This window comes from Echinops telfairi, unplaced genomic scaffold (genome assembly GCF_000313985.2).
Source record: "Echinops telfairi isolate 266 unplaced genomic scaffold, ASM31398v2 ScPeMD7_3;HRSCAF=10, whole genome shotgun sequence".
In the NCBI taxonomy this organism is placed as follows: Eukaryota; Metazoa; Chordata; class Mammalia; order Afrosoricida; family Tenrecidae; genus Echinops; species Echinops telfairi.
The window spans coordinates 60,886,211-60,897,329 of NW_022103899.1; the positions used below are offsets into that span (position 1 = coordinate 60,886,211).

Sequence of the window (11,119 nt, forward strand, 5' to 3'; positions counted from 1 at the left end):
GCAGCCTGCGGCGCAGCCCGGCCGACACACACTCGTCCAGCGCCGAGAGCATGGACGGCTCACCGCGCAGAGGTGGGCAGGGCACTGGGGGTGGGGGGGAGCACAGCACGCTGTCACCTGAGTGATCAAACCCTTGCTTCGCCTTACCTGGACCCCCACACCACCCCCAAGCTTCTAAGCCAGCAGGTGGCGGCTTCCACCCAAGAACTTCCTTGGTGGCCCCTGCCCTCCGCTGGATGTGGTGAGGCCCTTGGAGGTCCAGTTCTCTACGCTAGGATTAGCAAGCCCCAAAGGCGAGTGAGCACCTGCCCAAGAGGCCCCTCCTCCCTGCCCGCCTAGGTGTTGATACAGCTTGCTGATAGGAAGCCACAGCACTCGCTGTGGCACCTGTACGGTGCCAGGCTGTGGGACTGGCAGAGCGCACAGGGAGCTAGTGGGACTCTCACCTGGTTTTCCTTCCAGATGAACTGCTCAGCTTCTCCTGCCTTCACGTCTAGTGCCCTTCTGGTTGTAGGTTTTCCAGGGTGTGGCCTTGTCCAAGCTGATTATTCCGTTTTCCCTTAACTGCCGGTTTTGAGTATCTAAGCTGGCCATGGACTTTTGGTAGCCTTGCAGAAGTTACCACAGAGGAACCACTCTCACTTCCTGGCTGAGACTGGTCCTAGCTGCACCCTGAACTGGCCTGGCTGGAGCCCCCCCATCCCGCTCCCAAGGGCTCTCTGCTTACTGGGAAAGCGAGTCTGGGCAGAGTCTCTGCAAAACAGCCAACCGTGCTGAAAAACGCAGCCCAGGCTTCTCTGTAGGTTCTAGCTGCTGGAATCTAGCAGCTTTTGGTTGGGTGTTCGCAGGAGTCCTGGGCCCAAGTTCCTGGGCCACAGGTGTGTTAAGTTCTTCGGCCAGATTCATTTAACCTGTGGGCAGCACCCAGTGATCCGATCATCTGGAAAATGCAGAGCACTGCCCCATCTGCCCCTCAGGCAGGGTCCCCATTGTCATGGGATTGGGAAGGGGGTGGGGTGTAGTTCCTGCCTGAGACTCCAGTGTGATGGGGAGGGAGGGAAGTCTCACACTTGTCACCTGGCTCTCACTGAGCAAGTCATTACTAACACCACCGCTGCTAAGATGCTAATTAAAGTGCTGATGGCATGAGATAAAGGGACCTGAGATAAAGCTAAAGGCCTTTGATTAGAGGGAGGTTTCCTACTGCCAGCCAACTGCCCACCCCTGGGTCCATAGGCCCCACTGTCTCTGCCCTTGGTGTAGGCATCTTCACGGTAAGCTGGAGACCCCAGGTCTTTTACTGGACTTGTCATGATCCAGGGGGGTCTGTTTGCAGTGAAACAGTTGAGTGTATAGTGATGATCCGCGCTGCCAGCTTTTTAAAGCGTGAAGGTGTGACATAAGTTTCAGGTTGCATTCTTTTAACACCTCCCACCCCCGCCAGTGCTGACGGGCTGTAATACCCACTTTAGAATGCAGTACACGAAATTCAAACTCACTCAGAGAGAGCCTATAGGGCTGGGCTGAACTGTCCCTGTGGGTTTCTGAGAACATGACTCTTTACGGGAGTAGAAGGAGCCTCATCTTTCTCCCTTGGAGCTGCTGGTGGCTTCAAACTGCTGACCTTGTGGTTAGCAGCCCAGCGTGTAACCACTACGCCACCAGGGCTCCCTTTCCCCTCCCCTTCCCACAGATTCTGACCATACTAGAGAACTGCCCGAGATGATCTGTCCAAGCTGCTCGCCTGCAGGAAGCTGGCGCTGCCATCTGGGGTTCAGAGGAAGTTCCGACTGGCAGGCCCCGGCCCCGCTCTGCCACTAATAGCAGGCTTGTCTCTCTGTTATCGTGGCCTTGGAGAAAACAGTAATTAACTGCCTGGGTCCCAGACAGGCATCCCTGCAGGGGCGAGTATGCAGCACTCAGGCGCATCCTTAGAATAAAAGCGGTTTACTCTGAAGCTCCGGTGTCACTCTCCTGGTCAAGTGAAGGGGTGTAGTGGTTTGAGGTGGACATGGTGGGTGGATGCTGGCACAGTATAAAGGGAGGCTGGCAGTAGCGGTCAGCATCATGGTTTTCGAAGTGTGCCCAGCTTGTGTGCGTGCCCCTGAGGCCCATCTTGCTCAGTGCAGAATTACTGGCCCTGAGTGGAGACCTGATAGAAATGGTTTGTATTATCCTCTGGCTTTGCCCTGAAGTTCCGATGCTTGCCAGAGAAAGCACTTCATGCCGCTTGTAACAAAGCTACCTTTGTGCCACTGTTCTCAATCCCAACTCAAAGCAACCCCCACCCCACCCCACCCCACCCTGTGACAAAGTAGAACCATCCCATGGGGCTTTCTAGCCCGTCACCCGTCTGGAAGAAGCACAGATGGGGAGACTTGGTCTCATGTACTTTGGACTTGTGATCTGTGACTGGGAGTGACCAGTTCCTGGAAAGGGACATCGTGCTGAATAAAGTACAAGCAGCACAACCCCCCCAGGCCAGCCACACTGCCAGTGAGTTGATTCTGACTCATCCCAATCCTCTAGGACAGGATAGAATAGCTCTTTCTAGGCATAGACCGCCTCAGCGTTCTCCTGCAGAGTGGCTGGTAGAACTGTTGCCCCTGCGGTTATCAGTCCACCACATAACCCATCATGCCCCCTAAGACTCCTTGGTGTCAAGTAAAGGGCAGTGGAAAGAGGAAGACCCTTGACAAGGTGGATTGACACACTGGCTGCAACCAGGGGTTGAAACAAGAATAGGCGCGAGGATGACGCAGGACCAGGTGGTATTTCTTCCCTCTGTTATTGAATAACAGTTTTTCAGTCGGAAGTGCCTGATGGTGTCTGAGTGGCAGCAGCTGCTTGTTGGGGAGCAGCGGTATCTCTAAATGCCCTGCCGTGGCTTGGTTACCCACGGTTGTGCCAGGCCACTAGTAACTGGAGGCAGTGGGATGACCCTTGCTGTCACCTCCCACCTTACGCGGTTCCACGCGTGCTTCCCATGCCATACTTAGAATTGAAGTGATACTTAATCGGAGTTCGGGTTAGAAAGTTTTTTTAAACTAGGAGGTAAACGTCAGAAGCGAGGTGCCCAGGGTTCGTGTCCCCTCGGCGTCTGGTGGGTTTGCAGAACTCCGAGATGTTTGGATTTCAGGGGGAACAAATGGAGCGTGTTGTAGAATACCGCCCTCAGATTCCACAACAAAGTTGACACTACAATCCTCCCCACCTCCTCACACACTCAGTAGGGGGTTGGTGGTTGGAAGCAGGTCTGCGGGGCAGTTCCAGTCCAGTTTTGTCAGCCCAATAGCTGACGCCCACCTCTCTGAACGAAGCTTCCATTGTCAGAGCTGATTGCCTATCAGAATCAGAACTTGGTGGGGACACCTGGCACAGGGACACAAGGGACACTTCAGAAACTGGTGGGACAAGTCCCTGAGCTGTTCGTTCATTCCATCTTCCCTTCCTACCCCACGAAAAGGGTCCCAGGGCCCTTTTTGACGCTGGCCAGAATGTGTGAGCGCTTTGAGCTCATCAGTGTGTGCAGGGTGCTTGCAAATAGATTTGAGTGCTTTTAAGTTCATGCTGTATGGAGGGGGCTGGGGCCCCTTTGTCCCCTGGGACAGGCAGGTCTTCGCTGGGGCCTCTCTGTTGCTTTTTAAAGCTAGCAGTGCAGATCCTGGGACCCCTGGTGGTGCCACAGTGTGTGTGTGTGTGTCACTGCCCACTCAACATGGGTGGGTCACAAGAGTAAATCTTCTGCAGTTGGGGAAACTGTCAAACTGGACAGGCGGTGGGGAGCAAAACCCCTTAAGAACCCAGACAATTCTACGCAGAGGGACTGAAGAATGTCATCAGATGTTCCTGGCTGCACCTGTAGAGGGGACACCTGTGACTGCTTGGGGAGGGGCCACACGACTTCGCTCTGCTCACTGGCCCAGACAGAGGAGGCCTGGTGGTGCAGTGGTTATGGGTCGGGCTGCTAACACAAGGTCAGCTGTTTGAAACCCCCAGCCGCTCCTCAGGAGAAAGACGAGGCTTTCAACTCCCGTAAAGAGTGACCATCTCGGAAACCCACAGGGGCGGGTGTGCCCTGTGCTACAGGGTCTCTGAGTGGGCATCAACTCCATGGTGCAGTGAATTTGGTTTCTGGAGTTTATCAGGCTGGTGGGTAAAGACTTTAAAAGGACCATCGAGATGCTTCATGACGGGAGCTGCAGGCCCAGGCGGTTCTGCCAGCACTGGGGAAGTGAGGCTGTGCGGCTGCAAAGGCCCAGGCTTCCATGTGGACACAAACCTGTTTTCTGAAACTCAGAGTCCAGGCATTCTGGAGGAGGCACTGAGACACTCAGCCTACCTTTGGATCAAAGAGTGAGGGCCTGGCCCTGGTGCTCTTAGTTCCTGCCAGTGCCCATCTTCCTGCATCCCCCACCCCCAGAGTCCTAGGGCAGCTAATGTGAGGTGCACAGGTGTCCCACCCGCCAGGCTTAGATGGGCCACTGCGGGACTGCTCCACGGGGTTTTCAAAGAGAGATGGATGTGGTTCTTTCAGAAGCAGATCGCCAAGCCTTGCTGCCGAGGCACTTCATTCTGGCTGGATTCCAGCTTCCCCTCGTTTGGTTCCAAGCTGCTGTGTTACCCACCTGTTCTACCTGGGGACACCACGAACCAGTAGACGTTTTCCCAAAGGCCCCCTCTACTTCTGCAGGGTCAGGTCCAGGGTAGTGTCCTGTTACCTGACCTGTGTATCTCGGGACTGTATCCATTGCCACGCCAGGCTTTCATACCTGGAAAGGCAAAGGATAAATAATCCGTCGCATGGTGGAGGGTCATCTTTGGTGGTTGCTCACTGTGGCCCAGCCAGACTGCTATGAGGCCTGGACACCGCATCAATTGCCCTACCCTCACGGCAGTGGGTGAGCCAGCCCCAGGGCCTGTCCAGAGCTTCATGTGCCTGTAAGGGGTTCTTTGCTGGTGAGAGAGAGCCTTATGTACATGTTGGGGTGCTTTAAGCACAGGCCAGCAGTTTGAACCCACCCGTTGCTCCACGGGAGAAGATTCCCCGTCTGGGAAACTCAGAGGGGCCGTTCTGTCCTGTCTGTAGGGTTGCCAGGGGTCGGAGTGGACGGGATGTCACTGCGGTTGCTGTGCTCTGGGTTTTGCCAGGTGGGACTCCTGCCCATGGAGACAATGCTGACTCATAGCGACTCCCAGTGGGTGTCCCAGACTGTACGTGTTGACCAGAGTAGAAGGCCCAGGGCCTTTCTCTTGCGGTGTTGCTGGTCGTGTTTGAACTGCTGACCGTGCAGATTGCAGCCCGACGCTTAACTGCTACCCCACCAGTCCTACCTTTGCCGGGTGGGAGGATTGGTTCTGTTAATAGGGAGTCACTCACAGCCCTGACTGAGGTCATGAGTCATCCACCCCTCGTGTAGACGGCACACATCAGTTTCCAATCCCCTGCTTTGTATCCTGCATCAGCAGAGGGGCTAGATGCATGGTTTTGTCATCTAAAGGGGAAAAACAAAACAACAAAACCCCCTCGCTTCAGAAATCGAGGAAACGGCGGCGAAAGACAATGACCAAAATGATGTCTCCGGGGTTAGCCGGAAACTCAATTCCTCTGCTGAAAATAATCCCCGAGAGTCCTTGGAAAGATGCCTAAGGTGCGGAGCTTCTCACCAGGACATCCTGGGCTTTGGTGCCGGACACAAGGCCAATTCCTAGGTGGTGTTTACTGGCTGTTTGGAAGCGGCTCCAGGTAGCAGTTGAGGACACGGGTCCAAGGGAGCCAGGGAACCTTCGAAGGCCCAGCTGGCCGCACGTCCCTGTGCTTACAGCAGAGTCACAGTGTGCCCAGAGGCACTGCCCCGCTTCCTTTGCCCGGACAAGCTGGGCCGGAAGGCCGAGGGGGCCAACGCAGTGTCGAGTATCAACTCCTGGATCTGCAGCCACCAGCTCACAGGCGACACTCCGAAATCATGCTTTCGGTTCGGAAAGTGCTGGTGTGGGTCTGTGTGAGCACCGGTTCTTTTTCTCTCAGTCACGCACTGCTGGTGTTTGTGGTGGGCTCTGCACTCCGGCTAGCAGGGAGGGAGTGGCGTAGCCCCTGACCCCAGCCATCATGGTCTGTTGGGGGAGATGGAGTCAGAGCTTCATGGGACCCCCCCGCCCCCCCCCCCGGAGGACATTCATCATCATCATCATCATCATCTCATCTCATCCTCTGGGGGTTCCTCCTGCCTTGAGAGCCACGTGACTGGCTCCTCTTCTTGCTGCAGGGCTGAGGGTACGGGGCTCGCTGCTTCGACTGTGACTAACGAGAAGACTGGGGGATGCGGAAAGAAAGAGCAATAATCTTTGAGTGAGGCAGGCATTCAGGAGAGCTTCACAAAGGGGTAAAGTGAGCTGGATCTTGTCGATTGAATAGAAGTTTACCAAGCAGAGGCAAGGGGAGTCTTCACCAAAGTGTTTGGGGTTTCTATAATCAACACCGGTGGATTTATTTGTGTTTTCCATCCAGATCTAAGGAGCCCTGTTGGCATAGTGATTAAGAGTTGGGCTGTGGTCCCCAAGTTCAGCATTTCAAAACTGCCAGAGATGGCTCATAGGGGGGAAGATGGGGCTTTCTGCTCCCATAAAGAGTTGCAGTGTTGTAAACTCACAGGGGTGGTTCTGCCTGGTCCCATGGAGTCACTGTGACTCGCTGGCACTGAGTTTTATTCTGATCTCTATGGCCAGTAGCAACATTAACCATTTAACAACAACAGAAAAGATGGTAACATTTCCACAGTGGGGTTTTTTTTTTTAATTTAAATACACTCTGGGAAGAAGATATCTTTGCTTTGTTTTGAATAGAAACTATCCTGTAGACTACAGTGTGTGGGGTTTCCCCCATGATTCCAATTGGAAACAAATAAAGGAATGAGAAGAGCTACCACGCTGAGTGGAAGGACAGGCGCCGTGCAGGGGATTTGTTGGGAACGGGCTGTGTTTGAACAGGGGCCACCAGCTGCCTCTGCCCATACTGGCCATGCTTACCACAGACCAGAGTCGGGATTAAGGCCAACAGATTATAAGGGGAGGGGTGGGGCTTGAGGGCCCTGGCCTGGTTGTGAGGGAAGCGCCAGCTGCCCACAAAGGCTTTGTTTTTGTTTTCAGGTCCACCTGGCGCCCACTGTGATGTGGCCCTGGTGTCCGAGGGGCTGAAGTGCTCTGGCACTAAGCAAAGGGCTGGGGCTCGCTCCTTGGGCGAAAGCCTAGGCTGCCTGCTTCCAGCAGGGTTACAGCCTAGGAGACCACCCCACCCCCCGTTCCACGCTCCCGCTGTGAGTCCTGAGGGGACGTCAGGTGGGTATCCGTGAGGCCAAGGGCACAGGTGACAGCTGTAGAGGTGCTGTCTTTCCTAAGACACCTCCATGGGGGTATTCACACCCAGGCGTCACTCCACCTGTGGAGACACCATTGGCTGAATGCCCCCCAAGTTCATTTTCGAAACCTGAGTGCAATTCTCTTCCTTGGATGTTTTAATTTGCGCATGGTCTCTGGGCCCCTGCTTTTGTAGAATCCCTCGTTTCCACTGTTGGTGTTCAGTCCTAGAGTTATATATCAGACCTTGTGAACCATGGGACGGGGGGGGGGGCGGGGGGGAGAAGGGAAGAAAAAGAGAAGGAAGTAGCTGTAGCCTTCCTAGGACAAGACAGGTCCTCTTCTCTGACTCAGTACCAGGACATACCAGCAAAAGCTCTACAAGGGACAGCCTGGCCCCTTCTCACCACCTGAGCCCAGGTTATCCAGGGACGTGCCCTCATCTGGTGGGAAGGACGGGGGCTGGGGGGCAGGTTATGCCATTGTTGCTCAAGAACCAGTGTTTGGGTCAAACCGGCACCCCCACTCCCCCAGGACCTCTCCCTCCAAGCAGCTGACTGTCTGCAGGTCGGTGGTAAAGGATGAGCCAGGCATCAAAGGGTGTCTTGTCTCTCTCCCCCCCACCCCCCAATGCTGGGTCTGTCAGTCATCCCAGGGGTGGTCAGACACTTCAGGCACCAGTCTGGGTGCCCAAAACCCTGAAGTGGACAGTGCCTGCCCGGCCCCGAGGCCGCACCGTGCTGTCTGGTTTCGGCGGGGCTGCAGGTAGAGGTGACTTTGCTACGTCCCGGAAGGGCTTGCCTGGTCCTTCACCCAGCATCTGCTCAACATGCTCAGTTTAACTGGACCACTTTTACAATGGTCGCTCAAGATACAAGGTTTTAGCTTAAAAACAAGACACAAAGCAGCCACAGGACTGAAAGACCCCCCTCCCCTCCCCCAAGCATGTTACTTTGTAGACGTGAGAGTTCTTCTCACGTCTGTGGGGTCTGAGAGTTGCCTCTGCCTGCTGTCTGGAGCTGGTCTCGCTCCTAAAGTGAGCCCCTCCTCGTTGTCCTGGGCAGGATGGAGTGTGCTAGTGGGAAGTGACTTTCGCAGTCTGGGAGGAACCAATGGACTGTTAGTCCCCCTGGTCGGCAGTTCGAAACCACCCGCTCCTCCAGAGAAAGACGAGGTTTTCTGCCCCATCAAGAGTGACCATCTCGGAAACTCACGGGAGCAGTTCGACCCTGTCCTCTGGGGTCGCTATGCGACAGAATGGACTTGATGGGGTTTTTTTTGGGGGTGTGTGTGTCTGGAGACCTTGATCCCCCTTTCGGTGAGGCAAGAGTGAAGGCTGGAGGGAGACTTGGCATCTCCAATGTTGACTCAGGTTTCAGCAGGTAAAGAATTGACGAGTTGGTGAGATTTCTTGTGTCTCCACCGCTTAGTCCTTAAGTCAGCGGTTCTCAACCTTCCTAATGCCGTGACCCTTTAATACAGTTCCTTATGTGGTGGTGACTCCCCAACCATAGGATTATTTTTGTTGCTACTTCATCGCTGTCATTTTGCTACCGTTAGAATCGGGTGATCCACGTAAAAGGGTCATTTGACCCCCCAAAGGGGTTGCGACCCACAGGTTAAGAACCGCTACCTTAAGTCAAGGGGACCTGGTGGCACTGTGGGTCAGGCTGCTAATGGTGAGGTCACCCCTTCGAATGCCCCAGCTGCTCCACAGAGAAAAAGGGGGGCGATTAGCCCCACTAACAGTGGCAGCCCTGGAAATCGTAGGGAGCAGTTCTGCCCCGTCCTGCCCTGTGGGGTTGCCCTGAGCCAGAAACGGATGGCAGTGAATGAGTGAGGGAGTTTGCCTCATCGTTAGAAGCTGGTTTCAACTCACAGTGCGACCCCGTGTGACCCAGAACTGCCCTGAAGGGTTTCTCGGGCTGGGACCTTTGTGGGGTCAGACTGCCAGGTCTTCACCCGTCAGAGCCACTAGGTGGGTCCAAACCCTCGGCCTTTGGGTCAGGCAGCCAAACGCTTCACATTGCAACCCCCAAGCAGCTTATGTTCTGTAGCCCAGACCTCCAACACTGAACCAGCACCAGCCAGCGGGCTTGGGCTCCTTGCAACCCCACCAGACAGGGCAGAGCCGCCCCGTGGGTTTGTGTGATGGTCACTGGACAGGAGTAGAGAGCTCTGTCTTTCTCACTCCAGGGGGCTTCTGGTTTCAAACCACTGATCTTACCGTTAGCAGCCCAGTGTGTGACCACAGTGCCAGGTCATGCACTTCTTTTTGTTTGTTGGTGTTTTAATTGGGCGGGGGTGGGGGTTGCTGTTGGACCCTGTGAAGCCGGTTCTGACGCCTGACACCTGTGTATGTGAGCACAGCCGATCCTGAGGGGGGTCCTGGGCTCCGGTCTTGATGGGGACAGATGGCCAGGCCTCTGCTTTAGCAGGCAGGCATAGAAAGGTGACAAAATTGGCAGCGATGGCTCCATCCCTGGACCGACCCGTGTGAAGAGCTGAGGCTGGCATAGACAACCTGTCAGCGTCCCATCCTGTGTGTGTCCACGGCACTTCAATCTGCTGCTTATTTCCGACATGCTCGGCATCCCTTGTGCCCCGGCCTGCTGGCCTCCACAGCATGGGGACAGGCGCTGACAGGGATGGGAACCGTACTGGGCTCCTGGCTGGTCTTTTCTCTGCTCTTTAGAGCACAGGCAAGTGTTCTGGGGAGCTAGGGTCTCCTTGGACAAGCAGCCCGGTTTAGCTTTCTTGGTTCCGTAGAAAGATGCGGCTATAAAGAGTGACAGTCTGCCTGGGGTTGCAGTGAGCTGAGATCCACTCGATGGTGGTGAGTTTGGGTTTGGTACGTTAGCTGGGTCTGTGAGTAGTGTCAATGGTCAGAGAGGAGGGCCATGGAGACCCACCCAGTAGCACTGCGGAAGAAAGGCCTGGGGATTCCCCCTCAAGATCACAATCCAGACAAGGCCGTGGAGCAGGCTTACTCTAAGGCATGTGGGCAGGCAGCCTCATCTGAGCAGTGGCTGGTGGGTTCAGACCACGGACCTCTTTCGAGCACTTCAGTTGCTGCACCACTAGGGCTCCTGCCTGGTGTTCTCCACCAAACTGCCCGCAGAGGGAGGGGAGAAGCCATTGCCGTCTGTGTTCAGGTTCATTGTGTTGCCTTGGCCCTGTGCAGCAAGTCCCATTCGCTCTCAGCAGGCAGGGCGGCATCACCTCACATCTCAGGCCATCAGGGAGCTTTCCTGGGGTCCTAATGTTGGAAGGAATACGCCAGGGCGCTCCTGGGGACGAGGATGAAGAGACAGGGCTCTCCTTTATTTGGGACATGCCATTCTGATAGAACAGTTGATGGCTCAGGGCATCGCCGCTGACGAAGTGGGGCATCCTGGGGAGGAAGGGACCCCTGGGTGAGCCACGCTGGCCTGGCATGGAGAAGATGGCCCTCCGTGTGGTCGCCTGAAGCTGCTTCGGCAGTCAGGGAGGGCAGTTTGCATGTTCATGTATTTGATTCCTGGGTGGATGGTCTCACTGGCCAGAGGATTAATGGGGATCTGTTGTTTCCCTTTCTGAAGGAGGTGGGGTGGGGAGGCCAGGCCCCCACTGAGCCTGGGCACCTGCTGTGAGTGCCCACGCTGCCACCCTCCATGCTGCACACCTGTGCCCCCAGTCCATAGGCTGAGCTCCTGGGCACAGGAGCAAGGGGCTGCCCTGCTCTGTCTGCCCTTTCGGGTGTGCCCAGGGCCAGCCCCTCCTGCAG

The 11,119-nt window shown here is 55.5% G+C and overlaps 1 protein-coding gene across 5 annotated transcripts in view; it reads left to right on the forward strand.

The window, feature by feature from the left end:
* AGAP1 (ArfGAP with GTPase domain, ankyrin repeat and PH domain 1) overlaps positions 1 to 11,119 on the forward strand; it is a 416,730-nt gene that overhangs the window by 97,636 nt on the left and 307,975 nt on the right. The window contains exon 1 of one of the 5 annotated variants that reach the window (XM_045295033.1): positions 20 to 72. The exons of the other annotated variants lie outside the window; for them this stretch is intronic. Coding sequence (XP_045150968.1) covers positions 51 to 72 — 22 coding nt within the window. The 5' untranslated portion in view covers positions 20 to 50. Of the gene's footprint in view, positions 1 to 19; positions 73 to 11,119 lie in introns of those variants that run through there. 5 annotated transcript variants of the gene reach the window in all.